We start from the raw sequence: 19,043 nt of genomic DNA, 5'->3' as shown, positions 1-19,043 counted from the left end.
TAGCCTTTCTGTTCTGGAATCTGTGATAGCTTCTTTGTTTACCCTTTGTTAATAAATGAGTTGTTAGCTGATATAACTCTGTCATATACTTTTCTTAGTGCCTTTGCTTATGATTCTTACTGGATGGGGCTAAAAGTTCATGCTAAAAGGGAGGAATTTTTGACAACATTTTTATCTGTGGACACTTACTTAGTTTATTTTTTCTGCTGTGATGATTCCTGCTTCTTCACACATCATCTTCAATGTGGATTCTCTGATTTTGAATTCTTAACAATACTGTTTTAAATTTGTTTGTTGCATGTGAATTACCACAGAAAAACATTTACTAATAAACATGTAACCAACTAAGTCATCATTGCATTAATTTTGCTCAGGATTTTCTGAGAAAAGAATAGTGACCACAAACCAACAAGATACGAGTGATTATTTTAAATTAGTTAAAAGAGCCCTTTTTAAAACAATTTTATTAGCACTTCAATTAATCTAAATGTGTAATTATACATGGCATTAAAGTCTCTTTTAACTTTTAACTTTTTTTAAGTTAAAGGAGACTTTTAATGCCATGTATAATTACACATTTAGATTAATTCTCGTACCTTTCCCATAATTCCTGTCTTTAGCCTAAATAGTGGTGGACCAGAAACAATTAAAAATACTGTCTGTTTAGCTTTTACTTTAGGAGATCTTGTGGTCTAGAACTAATTTTGAAATACTTTTGAATCCTATTTCAGCCCTTCATTGAATGTACAGATGATAAAGTGAAGGGAGGCACCCCTTGTCCCTAGGGCTCAGTTGTAGCAAGGAATCAATCTCTAACGGTGCTATGTAAAAACTCACATCCAGGATGATATTTAGGTAACATCTCTGATTTTATATAAACCTGCATTTCATATACTGCTGCTGTTTTTTATGGTTCTTTTCTGTAATGGATATATTCTTTAATTATTAGAAAATATTTAATTGACAATCTACTGTCTTCAATTTATTTTATTTTCTCCAATTTATTTCATCCTAATTTTTACCCTGACATTAGAAAACTATACCAGTGTTTCCCTGAGGGGGTGATAACACTCCTCGGGGATATTCTGGGAATGATCTAGGGGGCTGCAAAAGCAAATGCCTGTACTTTATCCTGGATCAAAGTCTGTAGAACACAAGCTTTTAATTGCCAGTAGAGGTGTTGAGTATTTTTTTTCTTGAAAGAGAGTATTAGGCCAAGTGCATTTGGAAACCTAGGCAACAGTTAATGGATATGAAGGAAAATGTACTGATTCACAGAAGCTCTCCACTCTGCAAGCTTTATGTGAGGCTTCTGTGGAGTTCACCCCCTGAAGGATGGTTTAATAAATCCCCATTGTGTGGATTAACAAGCTGGAGGACAAAACAATGGGACCAACAGTTCCGGGGGGACATAGGAGAGGGGGAGGTGGGGGGAAAGGTAGTCGTGTTAACAAACCCAGGGAAAAGGGAACAACAAGTGATCCAAATCAGTGGTGAGGAGGGTGTAGGAGGCCTTGTAGGGCGTGACCAAGAGTAATGTAACCGAGAGGAATTACTGAAACCCAAATGAAGGCTGAACATGATAGTGGGACAAGAGGAAAGTAAAACAAAACAGAGGAAAGAGCTAGGAGGTAAAGGGCATTTATAGATGTCTAAATAAAGGCATGTTCATATATAAATATATATATGAGAATGTGGAAATAGATCTATGTGCATATATGTATAGATTTAGTATTAAGGTAGCAGATGGACATTGGGCCTCCACTCAAGTACTCCCTCAAGCAAGAATACTTTGTTCTATTAAACTGCCATTCCATGATGCCCACCTTCCCCACATAATCACTGAAGACAAAGTGGGTACATATGCAAATGTGGTGAAGAAAGCTGATGGTGCCCAGTTATCAAAAGATACAGTGTCTGGGGTCTTAAAGGCTTGAAGATAAACAAGCGGTCATCTAGTTCAGAAGCAATAAGGCCCACATGGAAGAAGCACACCAGCCTGTGCGATCACGAGGTGTCAAAGGGGTCAGGTATCGGGCATCATCAGAACAAAAAATATATCATTGTGAATGAGGGGGAGTGCGGAGTAGGGACCCAAAGCCCATCTGTAGGCAATTGGACATCCCCTTACAGAAGGGTCGCGGGGAGGAGACGAGCCAGTCAGGGTGCAGTGTAGCAATGATGAAACATACAACTTTCCTCTAGTTCCTAAATGCTTCCCCTTTACCCCCATCCACTATCATGATCCCAATTCTGCCTTACAAAACAGAGGATGTACACTGTTTCAGATAGGAACTGGAAACACAGGGAATCCAGGATAGATGATCCCTTCAGGACCAGTGGTGAGAGTGACGATATCGGGAGCGTGGGTTGGAAAGGGGGAACCGATTACAAGGATCTACATATAACCTCCTCCCTGGGGTATGGACAACAGAAAAATGAGTGAAGGGAGATGTCGGACAGTGCAAGATATGAGAAAACAATAATTTCTAAATTATCAAGGGTTCATGAGGGAGAGGGGAGCGGGGAGGGAGGGGAAAAATGCGGAGCTGATGTCGGGCTTAAGTGGAGAGCAAATGTTTTGAGAATGATGAGGGCAATGAATGTACAAATGTGCTTTACACAATTGATCTATGTATGTATGGATTGTGATAAGAGTTGTATGAGCCCCTAATAAAATGATTTTTAAAAACTCCCCATTGTGCTTTCATCTGGCCTTCAGCTAGGAAGAGTCTGTTTTAATATATGTGGGGGAGGCTTTAGAAACTTCATGAAAATTTTCTATTTTTAATAATTTTATTGAGATTTAATATTTTATTGACACACTCCCTTGAAGTTTAAACTGAAATGCCCTAGTGGGAGAAGAAGCCATCAGATCAGTGGTCATCATGAGAGTTTGGTTTGGTTTGGGCCTATTGCTTTCGGGGTGCCCAACGAAGGGTGAACCGAGACCAACATATATTTGCTATTTTCACATTCTCTTTGCTTTCTTTTGACATTTACCAGTGTATCAGGCATGGTTCTGCTATTGTCAGTGAGCATTATTGAAAGTATTGCCATATCTCCAACCTTCCCAGTTTGTGTAACTTAGTGTCCAGTCACATAAGTTTCAAACCTGTACAAGTTAACAATACATGTGTTGCGGTCTAAAAAGATGTTCTACACATGTATTAATTCCTTTTCTTAACAGTGTTTTAAATTATTTACCATTGACTGAAATAATGATACTATCGATAGAATTACCTAATACCCCATGAAGATGAGTGGTGATGCATCTCCAATAAAATGGTAATGATGCCTCTAAAGTGAACCAGGGGCTTATATAAACCATTGATATATGAATGGATTTGAGGTCTCATTTGATTGTAGCCCGAATCTAAAAACAATGATTTTTTTATGACTTGGCTCAGCTCGGTACTTGGCTTCATGAGGAGATCACTGAAGATATAGAAGAACGATATAGCAAAGTATAGTGAAGAAATCATATGGTGCCTATCTGTTAAGGAAAAAAAAAGAGTCTGGGGTCTTGTTTCAAAGCAAGCAGCCATCAAAGTTAGGAGTTAGCTATATCCGAACAGAAGAAGCACACCAGCCTGAGTAATCCAAGGAGGTAACAGTACGAAGAGCCTAAATTCTAAACACTCAATTTGCAGAACATTATGGATAAGAGTAGAAGTCCATTATCTTTTAATTCAATCCCCCCCTCAGATTTGGAGCCCCCTCATATGACAACAAACTCATCATTTAGCCCCTCTTCTTGTTTTCCTTGCCATGTGAATTTTTCTCCTGTTGATATCCCTTCTTCAGTTAGGGTAACCAGACTCAAACATGGTACCCCCATGGTTTTGTACAGGAATAGCATACTTGTTCAACTATACCTGTTTAAAGGTTCTTTTCCTTTTATTTTTTATCTCCTTTGGCTACATACGAATATCTGGTTTATGGTTTCATAAAGTAGGTTACAGCTATTCCTAATTTCTTTTTCAAGCCTACAGTTCTTTAAAAATAGTGCCTGCTCATATTTAGGTTTTCTCTTTTTATCACTCATCTTTGAATTTATTTTGCTCCTGTGCCCTTTCTCTTTCTTCTTAAAAGTTGTTCTCTTTTACTTTCGTAGAGAGCATACCAGGAAGGCTAGACAGGTGAGTTACTGAAGTCAACTGTTGCCATCAGGTGACTTCCAACTTGTAGTTGAACTGTCCCCATTGGGCTTTCAAGGCCGTGATCTTGATGGAAGCAGATTGCCTCATCTTTTTCTCTCACGGAGCACCTAGTGGGTTTGAACCACTCACCTTACAGTTAGCAGCTGTGGTGCTTAACAACACCAGTTAGGCAGTAGCAGAATCTAAACCTGAACCTTGGTGTTCTGTCTCACTCACCAAAGCTCATGGTGTGCCACTCTGTCACTTGTGTTTCTGTGTTTGCCAGAGGCCACGAGATAGAATTTTACTCTCAAGAAAGTTAGCAGCTATTCTCTCTCAGCTTGTTTATTTGTAAACTGGGTGGGAGTGATGGGAACTAAGGAAATTATCCACAATGTTTGTTTTAGCTAGAAAGTTGTGCTTTTGTGCCCATTTCAGTGGGCTATGCTACTCACTATCTTAGAAGAATGGGGAAAAGGATGCCACAGAAGCACCCTTGCTACTTCCCAGAGCTGAAGAGAGACCCAGATATATGTGAAATGTGCATGCCTTTACCCATCACCTGATGATTTATTGCCACAATTTTCAACCTGAAGTGCAATGGTACCCCAGGAGCCTTAAAAGTACTGAGAAATACTGCTTGTTTATCTTCAAGCCTTTAAGACCCCAGGTCCTAATCTTCTGAAAGCCAGGCACCTTCAGTTTCTTCACCACATTTGCTTATGCTCCTGGTTTGTCTTCAGCGATCTTGTCTGGAAGATGAGCACAGAATGCCAGGTTATTAGAACAAAGTGTTCTTGCATTGAGGGAGTACTTGAGTGGAGGCCCAATGTCTGTCTACTACCTTAATACTAAACCTATAAATATATGTACATAGATCTATTTCCCTATTGTTATATATATATATTTACATGTGTACATGTCTGTATTTAGACTTCTAAAAATGCCCTTTGCCTCCTAGTTCTTTCCTCTATTTCCTTTTACTTTCCTCTTGTTCCACTATCATGTTTGGCCTTCATTCGGGTTTTAGTAATTCCTCTTGATTACATTGCCCTTGATCAAGGCCTACCAGGCATCCTATACCCTCCATGCCATCAATATTAGATAACTTGTTATTCCCTTGTCCCTGGGTTTGTTAACACCCACTTCCTTTCCCTCGCCTCCCCCTCTCCCATGTCTCCCCAGAACTGTAGGTCCCTGTTTGTTTTCTCCTCTGGATTGTTTATCCCACCTATCTTATCTAGATAAATATGCAGAGACAATAATAAGCACAAAAATAAGACAGAGCAAAACAAAGCAACAAAAGAAACAAAACAAGAACAACCAAAGACAAGCCTATAAATAATTCAAGGTCTGTTTGTCGACCTTCAGGAGTGTTTTCTGGTCTAGCTGAGAAGCCAGAAAGTCCACATGGAAGAAGCACACCAGCCTGTGTGATCATGAGATGTTGATGGGATCAGCTATCAGGCTTTAAAGACCCAGAACAAAAAATCATACCATTGTGAATGAGGGGGAGTATGGAGTGGAGACCCAAAGCCCATCTGTAGATGACTGGACATCCCCTTACAGAAGGGTCACAAGGAAGGGACGAGCCAGTCTGGGTGCAGTATAGCACTGTTGAAACACAAAACTTTCCTCTGGTTCTTTAATGCTTCATCCCCCGCCCCCACCCCACCCCCGTCCCCGCATCTGACATGACCCCAATTCTACCTTATAAATCTGGCTATACCAGAGCGTGTACATGGGTACATATAGGGAACCCAGGACAGATAAACCCCTCTGTACCAATATAGAGAGTAGCAATACCAGGAGGGTAAGGGGAAGGTGGGGGGAGAAAGGTCGAACCAATCACAATGATCTATCTATAACCCCCTCCCAGGGGGATGGACAACAGAAAAGTTGGTGAAGGGAGACATCGATCAGTGTAAGACATGAAAAAAAAATCGTTTATAAATTATCAAGGGTTCATGAGGGAGGGAGGTAAAATATGAGCTAATACCAAGGGCTCAAGTAGAAAGAAAATGTGTTGACAATGATGGCCACAAATGTACTTGACACGATGGATGTACGGGTTGTGATAAGAGTTGTATGAGCCCCCAATAAAATGAGTTTTTTAAGTACTGAAAAAATCGAAAATTACAGGATAGACAAAATAATAGAAATTTTACATTTAGGAGATGAATCCTGCCACTTCTTGCCTTTCCCCATTCATTAGAGTCTTAGTGCAGAAGAGCTGACATAACTTTTAATTGGAGAAGTCTTCCTTTCATAAAAGGATAGGTTACTCAAAAGAAGTGGTTTTGGCACTACGTGTGTGCTGCTTTTATGAAGATCCATTTTTCTATGTCCTCTAGCCATTGTTAGTGGAGCTAGTATAGATTTGAATGATGTGAATGTAATCAAGGTGCTAAAATTCCATGAAGTTTATACTCATCATAAGACTCATAAGATTTCAATGAAAGGCGTCAGAGATTATTAGATTGGAAAAGGTCAAGGAATTTGTGTGTGTATATGTGTGTATGTCTGGGCACAGCCAATGTATTTTACAGATGAAAAATTAGGTGGTGTACCCAAAGTCACATTCTGAATTGGTTAAAAGGCTGATTCGTAAACCTGTGTCTCCCAAGTCACACTTTAAGGTTCTTTATACTGGAAAACAAAACAAAAACAAAGCCAAAATACCTCCCCATTGTCGTGGAGTCAATTCCAACTCATAGAAACCTTATAGAATCTCTGAGACAATAAATCTTTATAGGAGCAAATAGGCTCATCTTGAACCAGCAAAATGAAACTACCACAAGTTGCTAAACAAAAGCTCCCTTTATGCAGTTGATTTTTGGATACCAATAATCCATGAAGATTTTGATGAGAAAGATATGCCAACTGTATTCATTCGTTGACTTTGTTGCATCCTTTGTACTCTGCTCAAGTATAGTGGATGGTTATATAATTATAGATTAACTGTGTCTACCTACCTGACTTACCCTATCCATCTCTCAACCTTCTCGACCTTGAGTGCTATCAGTTTTCTGGGTCCTTTGTTTTTCAAAATCGCTTATTATATAAGACACCCCAGAGAATAAACCAATGAATTCTGTTCCTTGTCTTGCCTGGCAATCTATCTTTTCAAAGTTCCAGATGGAGAAAGTTGAAAAACCACTGTATTTAAAACTGCGAGGTGGGGGTAAAGTGCAAGGGGCCTCCATCACAGCTCTTCATTCCTCTGTCTTAGTGAATAAATAAGAGCTAGCTGTGTCTGAGCAAAGACACCTCACGGCACCAGTGAAAACAGTCTCATGGGAAGTATTTAGTGATTACCTCCTCTGTGTGAGGTACTGTCCCATATGGTTGGGTGTATGCTGTTGACCAAAAGATCTTAGACCTGTCTTCCTAGAGCTCTTGCTTCAGGACACAGATGGTCTGGAAGTCCACAAATCCATAAATAAAAATTGTGAGAAGGTCTATGAAAGAAGAATACAGAGTACTATGATAGAGAATAATGGGATGGGGGCCTATTTGACTTGGTAGTCTGGGAAAGCTTTTTGCGGAGTGACATTTCAACCAAATGCCAAAGGAACCAGTCTCGAGAGTCTGGTTAGTATGATCATTCTAGGCAGAGGGGACAAGTGATAAAGGTCCTAAGTGAGACTATTTTGTGACTGAAAGGCTAATATGACATAAGAGAAAGGAGTATGAAATGGTGATGGAGAGATGGTCAAGGACCAGCTCATCAGATTCTTAGTGTGATCTATGTGAGCATTCTTTCTCTTAGCGAGGGTTGAATTTTTGTTTGCTTGCCCCAGCCCTGTTGGCATAGTGGTTATGAGTTGGGCTGCTAACTGCAAGGTCAGCAATTCGGAACCACCAGCCACTCTGAGGGAGAAAGATGGGGCTTTCTACTCCTGTCAAGTCTTGGAAATTCACAGAGGCAGGCCAACTGTAGTGATGTACTCTAATAAAATGGTAATGATTCCTCTAAAATGAACCAGTGAACTGCTCTGTAGAGTTATGAGTCAGCATCAACTTGATGGCAGCGAGTTTGGTTTTGGTTTTACCTTGAGAGTGACTTGGATGGGGTATCAGAGAAGAGGGTTCCAGATATATCCTTTATAAGACTTGTGTTCCATAGGATTCAGCAGCTGAGGCTGTAGTAGCATTCTAACAGTTGCAAGACATCATTTCTCTGGCTTAGCCTCGACTTGCAGAACAGCCGATGCTCTCTTCCCCTCACCATCCTCTGAGCCATTTTGGGGGGCTTCTGGTCATGCATCTCATATATCCCCGCCACTGCTTGGCAACATCTACTGTTTCATGTTCTTTTGCCCCTGACATTGGCCTTGGGTGTATCCAGCTCCGATGTGGCCCACCTTGCTGTGGGCTAGCCTGGTTTACTGCTTCTGCTCTTGTTGGCTTTTCCAATTGCTTCTGTTGCCTTCTGATAGGCCATCTCTCTGTTCCTTTCAAATCTGTAGTCCAGCATTCTCCAATAACTACCATTATTACAAGTTTGCAAAGGCGTGTTACCTGTGTGCCACACATATATTCTATAATGTTACAAAAACAGCGATTTTATTAATCTCTTCTCTATACCTGTTTGAATGGAGGTTGGGAGAGGAACTGAGAAAAAACTTATCTGAGAGCTGCTTCTAGTACTGCATTAGAATCCTGCTTTCCCTTTGTCCCCATTCTGCCTCTTTCCCCTCTTTATTTAGTCTTTCTTGTCCCATCACCAAGCTCCATTTCCTCCCTCCCTAGACTTGTCCAGGCACTCCTGAATCTGGGGGTTGCACAGCTTAGACTAAGCTAGAATGCTGGTCCTTACCCAAAACCATGATTCCAAATGTGTTTTTAGAATTAGTAATTTAAGAAAAATTTTTAATAGAAATATAGCATGTTACTCTAGCACCCTGCAATCAAGTGGTCATTCTATAACACGACAATAAATATTCATATAATATGAAATAAGCAGAGACTATAAATGGCCTCATGGAAGTTCAGGTCAAGTTTTGCCTCTAAATGAATTTACCATAAGCTTAGGAAAAGCTTTCCATTTTTAGCTTTTTAAAAAATATTTTTGAAAATGAGGAGCTGATGCCAGGGGCTAACATGGAGAGCAAATGTTTTGAGAATGATGAGGGTAACGAATGTACAAATGTGCTTTATACAATTGATGTATGTATGGATTGTGATAAAAGTTGTATGAGCCCCCAATAAAAAGATTTGAAAATATATACATATTTTTGAATTGCAGATAAGAGATTCTGAACCTGCACGTTACATTTATACATAAACATGATAGAATTTCCCAGTGAAATCTAAAACTGACTTAAAATCTCATGTAAAATGATATATTACCTTCTCTGTCTCTCCTCCCCAAATAATCCATTAGAGTTAATATGACTTCTGTTCTTCCTCGATGTCTGTGGAGGTTATCATGAGTGAAGTTGATGGCATGGAAGACTATATGCAGCTTAAATTCTTCATCCCAGTGCAGCTACACCATCTGGAATGGGCAGATGGACATGCCACAGATGACAGTAGGAAGCTGCAGCAACTGCTGTTCAGAGGGAAAATAAGACACTCTTAGAATTCCCGGAAACATGACCACAGGCTGCCTTGGGGTACCTGGCACATGACCCCTTCTTCCCAAGGTGACTCACACGCAGCCCTGGGAATAGAAAGGCTCTTCTGAAGCTTTGGCTTAGACCAGCCTAAAAAGAAGCAACTGCTATAGCTATGACATAAGGCTTCCTGCACACTGCTGTGGTTGATCCCTTTTGCACTTCACGTAGGTGCACATAGCCTTCTTCCCCAGTATGTAGGGATGTCATTAAATGACCATGGATTAATCTGTTGTACTTGTGTAAGTGTAGCTTGTACACATAGACTTTGGAATAAGTGTTATAAGAAAATAGAAGAAGAAATTCAGGTTCATGTGGGTCAAGTTTGTTATTCTTGGTCTTTTCAAGAACAAAATGTATTAATATTCTATACTTGGACATTTTATGCAGAGGTACTCAAAGTGGCAGGGGGACTCAGTATGTTGTCATTGTGCTTGGAATTCTTTGAACAGTCGTTCTGAAAGCTTTAATTTTATTCTCTTGACCATTTTTTATATTCTAGAAAATGAAGAAGTTAAGGAAACAACTTTACGAGAGCTTAAGATGCTTCGTACTCTCAAACAAGAAAACATCGTGGAACTGAAGGAGGCCTTTCGTCGGAGAGGGAAATTATACTTAGTGTTTGAATATGTTGAAAAAGTAAGTCCCTGATTGACACAATGACGATTTGCTTGATTCTTCTATTTGAGCTGCTTCTGACATTATTGAGGGAAATGTTATTACTTAGCATGACTTGTCAATGTACTCATAATTTAAGGACTTTTAAAAGAAAAGTATTATCCTAATCATGGAAAGTACTAAAATATATTTGATGGTTTTGTACAGTTTAATGATTTAAGCTTTTTAGATGTAAACAAAGCATTGATTTGGCTTCTGAAGTCTTAGAATCTATATCCAACAAGTAATTTTTAGACTTAATTTATTAAACCTGAAGCAAAGCCTCAGGGAAGACAGGGAAAATAGACAACTCTGGTACAGAATGACAGAAGTTTATAGACACCATGCAAGTCAAGGCCATGCTTAGAATCCAAAGGAGGGTAGTGAGTAAGTGGGTTCAAGAAAGAGCCTTTTTGGATTGTCAGTGTTTTGACATCTTTTAAGGGAAGGAGATGTGTGAGTCCTGAAGAGGTAGATGAAACTACAAAGCAATGACTTAGAAGCTTAGGACAAAAGAAGAAAAGCTTGTGTTGTTTGAATTGTATGCCAACTTGCCATAAAAATAAATGCCTACTGCTATCAAGACAATTCGGACTCATAGTGACCCTATTGGTCAAAACAGAACAACTGCCCTTGTGGGTTTCTGAGACTGTAACTCTTTACAGGAGTAGAAAGCTCCTTCTCTCTTTTGAAAGAATGCTTACAAAAAAGCCTACCGCAAACAGGCTGGTGTGCTACTTCCATGTGGGCTTTGATGCTTCTGAGTTAGATGGCCGCTTGCTTATCTTCAAGCCTATAAGACCCCAGATGCTATATCATTTGATAGCTGGGCACCATTAGCTCTCTTCACCACATTTGCTTATACACACATTTGCCTTCAGTGATTGTGTCTAGTTCTTAAATGCTTCCACCACCACCCACTATCATGATCCCAATTCTACCTTACAAATCTGGCTAGACCAGAGGATGTACATTGGTGCAGATAGCAACTGGAAACACAGGGAATCCAGGACAGATGACTCCTTCAGGACCAGGTGTGAAAGGGGCGAGGCCTGGAGGGTGAAAGGAATGTGGGGTGGAAAGGGGGAACCGATTACAAGAATCTAGATATTGCCTCCTCCCTGGGGGAGGAACAGCAGAGAAGAGGGCGGGGAGAGACATCCGACAGTGTAATTTATGACAAAAGTATAGTAAGTTGTGAATTATGAAGGGCTCATGTGGGAGGGGGTGTGGGGAGGGAGGGGGAAAATGAGCAACTGATATTAAGGACTGAGGTGGAGGGCAAATGTTTTGAGAATGATGAGGGCAGCGAATGTACATATGTGTTTGACACAGTGGTTGTATGCATGGATTGTGATGAGAATTGTACGAGCCCCAGTAAAATAATTTAAAAAAAAGAAATACAACCAGATGCACCTTAGAGGCAAGGATGGTGTGCCGTTGTCTCACATATATTTGGACATGTATCAGGAGGATAGTCCCTGGAGAAGGACATCATGCTTGGTAAAGTAGAGGGACAGTGAAACACAGGAAGGGCTTGGAAAAGATGGATTGACACAGTGACAATTGTGAGGACGACACAGGACCGGGCAGTGTTTCGTTCTAGTGCACAGTGTTGCTCTGAGTTGTAAGCAACTTGAAGGCACCTAACGACAACAGCCCATCAGAGGGAGAAAGATGAGGCTTTCTGCTCTCATAAAGACTCGCAGACTTGGAAATCCTCAGGAGCATGTCAGCTTTGTCTCCTGGGATCCCTGTGAGTCAAAATCTACTTGACAGCAGTGAGTTTTATTTTTTAAAGAAACCAAGAGAATGTCTAATAAAAGTATTAGTATTGTATTGGTAGTTTACTAGAGGGATGAGTGGTGGGTAGAATAAAATATATCAACATTGCACATGCTTGTGTTCGTTTATTTTTTTTAGCCATGTATTGTACTTATTCTAAGAATTTACTAGAAAAAATAAAATTAATATAAAGCAAAAAAAAGCCTACCATATTTTTACACAAACAATACACACTTTATATATTTTTGCCAACTCCATAGTGCCCTTTCACAGAATTTTCATGAGTGCACTATGCATGCTTATATGTTTGGATTCATGTTTTGGGGGGTGCATTATTTGCATAACATAAGATACTTGTTAATGATAGTTTTAATCATGTGAATGGGCATGGCAATAATCACAAATGTGTTGTTAGGTATTTCTAACCTACAGCAGTCAGTTATTGTCAAGAATTTAAATTAAGGGGTGACTCCAAAAATTGGTGGAAAAATAGAATGAAAAGGTAATGGAGCTTTTCCACGAACTTTTTAAAGCCCCCTCAGCAATAGTAGAATCAACAGGAGCCACAGATTTCCTTAATGAACAATTAGGCTGATTTCCTCTCGTTCTCTAAAGATTAAAACTTGAAGAGGCTTATGTTTATTTGTCTTAGGCTAGTTCCAAATGTCATAAATTGTAGAGTACAAGGGAGTATCAAATTTGTGTGTGTGTGGGGGGGAAATCCTTATCTTTTAATTCTATTTTTTCACAAACTTTTAAAAGTCCCCTCATATCACTTCATCACCACAAAATGGAAAGCACTGTTGCCAAGATGACAAACCAGTAAGGTAACTTCTGAAATGAGATTTTACAAAACAGTTTTCAAATTAAAAAATATATATGCAATAATTTTATTACTAGTGAAATATTTTAAATATGAGCAAGCCGTTAAAAGTTCCTGGAAACTCTTCATTATCTTTTAGCTACATTTTTTTCCATGAAAATTTTGAAGCCCCTTCATATAAAAGGTTATTTGTAGTTCAAAATTACAATTTTCTGTTTATCTTCTAAATTTTGTTTTAGGGTCTCCTGTCCTTTTTTCCTCCCGTGTTAATTTGTTTCCCATCAAGTGCCCCCACCAACAAAACAAAAAGATGACATGAAAAAGAAGTTATAGAAAGTATCGCTGTACTAGGATATCAGGGAAAGTCAGGGTGGTTTTCAGAGGGAGAATGACCTGTGCTTGCATACAGTGTGTTAAGTCCATCCCTTTGAGGGGTCTCCTTTTTTGTTGAACCTCTATTTAACCAAACTGATGTCCTCTTCCTAGGACTGACTGGTCCCTCCTGGATAGCATGTTGAAAGCATCAAACACAAAACCTTGCTTCTAATGAGCATTCTGGCTCCTTAGACAGATTTTTTTGTTCTTCTGTCAGTCCTCAGTACTTTCAAAATTATTCACCAACATCCCAATTCAAAGGCATTAATTCTTCTTTGGTCTTTATTTATTATCCAGCTTTCACATGCATACGGCTTGGGTCAGGTGCACCTCAGTTTTTAAAGTGTAATTGATGTTTGTGGATCCAAGTAAAATGTAATCCTTTGTTGTTTATTGGTCCAATTGTGAGGATTTTTGCTTTCGGGGTGTAATTGATATTGAAGACTTTAGTCTTTAATCTTCAGGAGTATAATTAAGTGTTGTGGAATCTCTGCTTTTTGCAAATGCTATCCGTAGTATGTTATGGTCCATAGAGTCAATGCTTTTGCATAGTCAATGAAACACAGATAAACATCTTTCTGGTATTCTCTGTCAACTAAGATCCATCTGACATCAGCAGTGATCTCCCTCATGCTGAGTCCTCTTCGGAAGCTGGCTTGAATTTCTGGTAGTTCCCAATTGATGTACTGCTGCAAGCATTTATAATTATCTTTAGCACAATTTTATTTGTTTGTGATATTAATGATAATTTTCACATTCTTTTGAACCACCTCTCTTTGGAATGAGCACAAATATGGATTTCTTCCAGATCTTCCAAATTTGTTGGCATAGACAATTGAGCACTCTGGCATTGCATCCACTTATTGAAAACATCTAAACCAGCATTCTGTCAATTTCTGAAGCCTTGTTTTTGTGCCAGTGATCTCAGGGTAGCTTAGACTTCTTCCTTTAAGACCATCAGTTCCTTCAATAGTGCAACTTGAGGCTTGACATTTTTCCTCATTTCTTTCCGTTTGAGAAATTCTGAGCATGTTCTTTTCTGTTGATTTTCTAACTCCAAGTCTTTGCACATTTCATTATAATACTTTTCTTCTCTAGCCACCCTTTGAAATTTTCCATTCAGCTAACTCTTATACCTCATCATTTCTTCCATTTGCTTTTGCTATTCTATGTTCAAAAGCAAGTTTTAGAGTTTCTTCTGACATCCATTTTGATCTCGTTTTTTGCATTTTTTAAAATAACTTTTTGATTTCTTCATGTATAATGTCTGATGTCATCCCATAACTTGAGGTCATTGGTATTCAGCACCTCAAATCTATATTCAAGGTCATATTTTGGCTCTTGTGTGTTTTTTAAATTTTTCTTCAGCTTCAGTTTGAACTTGCATATGAGGAGTTGTGTTTTCCACGTTTGGCCCTTTGCCTTGTTTGGCTGATGATACTAGGTTTCTCCATTATCTATTTCTACAGATATAGTTGATTTGATTTCTGTATAATACATGTGGCAAGCTTCACATATTTTTGTTGTTGAAAAAAGATATTTATAATGCATAAGTTGGTTGGTGGTTTGGGATATCCAAAACCTATCATGTGATATCCAGCATCCTTTCTTAGGTCACATTTTCCAACTACTGATCCTTCTCTTATTCCAATCATCAGTATTATTAGCACATTTTGATTACATGTTTGATCAATTACAGCATGAAGAAGTTGATAGAGTTCATCAATTTCTTCATCATTGGCTTTAGTAGTCAGTGCCTAATTTAAATAATAATTATATTAAGTGATCTTGCTTATAGTTATCATATCAATGACCATATTGTATTTCAAGATAGATCTTTAAATATGTTTTTTGATGATGGCTGTGATGTCATTCTTGAAATAGTTGTTTCCAGCATAGTAAACTATATGATTTTCTGATTCAAATAGCTAATACCAGCTCATTTCTACTCACTAATGTATGGAATATAGATCTGTATGCATTCCATTTTTGATGACTTCCTGTTTTCCTAGATTTATACTTTGTACAGTCCAGTTATTAATGGATGTTTGCAGCTGTTTCTTCTCATTTTGAGTTCTTCTACATCAGCAAATGAAGATACCAAAAACTGCTTCCTCCATCATTAAGACGGACTCAGTCATATTTTCAGTGCTTTCCAACCTGAGGTGCTATTTTTCGGTACTATATCAGAATATTCTTCTGCTATTCATGAGGCTTTCAGTGGCTAACTTTTCAGAAATGGACTGCCTCTTCCTTCTTCCTAACCTTAGTCTGGACCTGTTCATCATGAATGACCTTTCTGGCATTTGAAATATCTGCATAACTTCCAGTAACATGAGTAACATGCGTAACATGCAAGCCCCAACAGCAGGAGAGACTGACAGCCGAGTGATGGAGAAGTGAAAAATACACAGGGTTACTATTTGGGGTAGCATCAGGGAGTCGTACAAAATGGAACTTGTAGTATAATTGAAAGGGTATAGATTGAAAACAAAACAAATTTTACAAATAATTCTTGTGTATGTGATGAGTTATTTAACATGCTTTGTAAAAAATTCATACTACCTGATTTATGGATCTACCTAATTTTAGAGATTAATTAACCCCTATTTAATATTTAGAATATGCTTGAACTGCTGGAAGAAATGCCAAATGGAGTTCCACCTGAAAAAGTTAAAAGTTATATCTACCAGCTAATCAAAGCAATTCACTGGTGCCATAAGAATGACATTGTCCATAGAGGTGAGTGTGGAAATTTTGAAATGGAAAGTATTAAAGGAAACATCAAATTAATGTTAACAGGAAAATATTTCACATGTGCCTATCTTAAGAATATTTCTGGCATTTCCATTTAAATGTAATGCAGAAGTATGGGGTATAACGTGTTTTATCCTCCAAATCTACTCCAAAAGGATCGACTGCAAATTTCTTTGAAGATTGTGGTGAAATCTGTTTGCACAATGAGATCCACTCTTGACTATACAAATACTTAGTGACATAGGGAACTCAACAGATGTGAACTTCAAAGTTTGCTTGAGAGAAGAGATTATAAGTAGTAGAATATAGCTATGCAGGTATTGAACCATTTCAGGTCCCTAAATTCCTGATCCCTATTGAGAGTCACTCTTTATTCCCTCTTAAGATCGTCCATCTTCAGTATGTATCTTCCTCTTCTGACTTTCCCTACCCTGTTAGTAGAAAGTGCCCATGATTAAGCTTTCATAAAGATAATGAGTATCCTTCCACAAACATTTTTTTCCTTTACTGCCATGAGGTAGATGATTATGGTAATGAAATAACTTGCTCGCCACCATCTTTGACTACACGGTTTATCATCTCCTGCTAATCTCACATTCTAGAACTGTACAATTTTGAGATACAATGAAGAAATGAAAAGATGCTTTAGCAGAAAATGTTGTCATATCCACTTCTTGTTGTGGACTTGTCAGCTAAATGAATTCTACACTTACATTTATCTGTACAAATGATCAAAGATTATATTTTAAAATAGTATAAGTTGACAACTATCTTCAAGGTCACGTAAAAATGCCAAGTTTTAAAAAGGGATACCAATTCCTGTTATAGAAAGAGAGAATTTATAATCCCTTTGCAGTTCTCTGTTGTACTAGTGCCTTTAACAAGGTAATTGGTGATATGGACAGAATGACATCCATCATTGTTAATTAGCAGTAGAAACCATGATTTCACTCTGACCTCTTCCTTTCTTCATTTTCACCTCTACAAAATTGTGAGATATCAAAAGGGAAATTGAAAAACACTTCTGTGTATTTCTACTCTCCAGCTCCCACCACATCTACAAAAGATCCATGGAAAACATTAGAAATCTTATCTTGACTCATCCAGTACTGCTTCGGCATTAGACATTTATAATTGTGGACCACACAGAAAAGCTAAGAAGCTATCTAAATATAGAAATTATAGTTTATAGAAAGTGTATCTTTTATATATCTTTTCTTCCAATAAGTATAAAGCTAGCTACTTATACTCATATATTTTAAGGTACCTTGTGGGTATAAAATTTTTATATTCTATCTAAAAAATTTTATATTATTAGTATTTTATGAAGTAAAAATGGCTCCTTGAAATGTGTTGGCGTAGATTCAATCATTACCAGTAATTTCAGAGATCTAATTAATTTCTTTAATATTTAAAGGAAAAAATTGAAATTATAGTCTACATGTTTCTAAAAAAGCAATTCATTAAAACTTTTTGTACTAGCATAAAATGTGCTATGTTTGCTGCTTCCACGTATTTCTACTCGAATTACTTTGGATTATTTAAAATAAGTGCATTTGCAGTGATGGAACAATGTTAACAGAAAGTTGAAGACTTTTAATCATTGCTTTTTAATCTTGTTCCTTTAGATATAAAGCCAGAGAATCTCCTCATCAGCCACAATGATGTTCTGAAACTATGTGACTTTGGTAAGTTAAAAGGAAATGGAGTCATACTTTTTATAAAATATAGGTACATAGAGTATAGGTACACAGGGAGCTTTTTCAGCATGCTAAAATTTTTTGTTTTGATTTTTACTATTTTGACTCACTTTAGTGCAGAGGCACATCCTGTTGGGGTAATCCATGGATAAATCAAGTGCTGAAAGAGTGCTATTCCCTCGTTGCTCTGCATAATACTGTTTACTACTTTTTTTTAATAAATCATTTTATTGGGGGCTCATACAACTACTTTTAAAATCCATTGTATCCCCAAACTCTCTGCTGCCTAGTCAAGGTCCGACCCATAGCAACCCTATAAGACAATGTAGAACTACCGCATAGGCTTTCCAAAGATGTATATCTTTATTGAAACCAACTGCTGCATCTTTCTCCTGCAGAGCAGCTGAATTTCAAACTGCTGACCTTTTGGTTAGCAGCTGATTGCTTAAGCACTGTAGTACCTGGACTTATTGATTAATCATATAATATTTATTTAATGAATATCCAAACAGATGTTTTCTGGAAAGAAAAGAAATAATCTCTGGCTTTCTGAGTTGGGTAAGATAAAACATATTTTTTATATTGGTAGGAATTGTTCTAAGACGTAATTAAAAATTAAAAGCATGCGAATCGACTATACATTTGTGATCTATTGTGAGTATGCAATAGTTAAATAGGTCAAAAATGTTTTTAAAACATTGTAATTTATTCTCTAAATATTTAGTGAATGGGATTAGTAACTGATGTATAATATTCTGACTCTTGGTTGAATATATAAGGAAGTTTTGAAGGTATACCTTCTCTTACTAAAAAAGTATTCTCTCCAATATATACAACTCTGTATTGAGTACTATTAGCCATTTAAATTAAAGCAGCTGAGAAAAGTTTTAAAACTGTAAATTAAATTGCTTAGGTCATGAATCCCTTTATAAAATAATACTTCCACCAATTCCATGTTCTGGAAATAACAACTGACCTTTTTAATGCTTTTTTCATATATTTGAATATTACTACAAATAAAAGATATATATCCACATATGAGTGAGGATCAACATATATTGAATAAAAGTTAGGAGATGTGTCACACAACTGATAAATAGAAGCACTCTAAAAATTCTTTGTAGAAGGATTGGTTTTGCTGAGTGTAACAATGAAAACCATGTGTACTTTTCAAAGGATTTGA

General features: G+C 37.8%; 1 protein-coding gene across 1 annotated transcript in view; it reads left to right on the top strand.

The window, feature by feature from the left end:
* Positions 1-19,043, top strand: part of CDKL5 (cyclin dependent kinase like 5) — a 194,305-nt gene that overhangs the window by 125,519 nt on the left and 49,743 nt on the right. The window contains exons 5-7 of the mRNA XM_004709935.2: positions 10,266-10,402; positions 16,025-16,145; positions 17,789-17,848. Of these exons, the coding sequence (XP_004709992.1) occupies positions 10,266-10,402; positions 16,025-16,145; positions 17,789-17,848 (318 nt within the window). The remainder of the gene's footprint in view (positions 1-10,265; positions 10,403-16,024; positions 16,146-17,788; positions 17,849-19,043) is intronic.

The sequence above is a fragment of the Echinops telfairi genome, unplaced genomic scaffold (genome assembly GCF_000313985.2).
Source record: "Echinops telfairi isolate 266 unplaced genomic scaffold, ASM31398v2 ScPeMD7_53;HRSCAF=182, whole genome shotgun sequence".
Classification (NCBI taxonomy): domain Eukaryota; kingdom Metazoa; phylum Chordata; class Mammalia; order Afrosoricida; family Tenrecidae; genus Echinops; species Echinops telfairi.
This window is presented reverse-complemented; position numbering and strand designations above follow the sequence as displayed.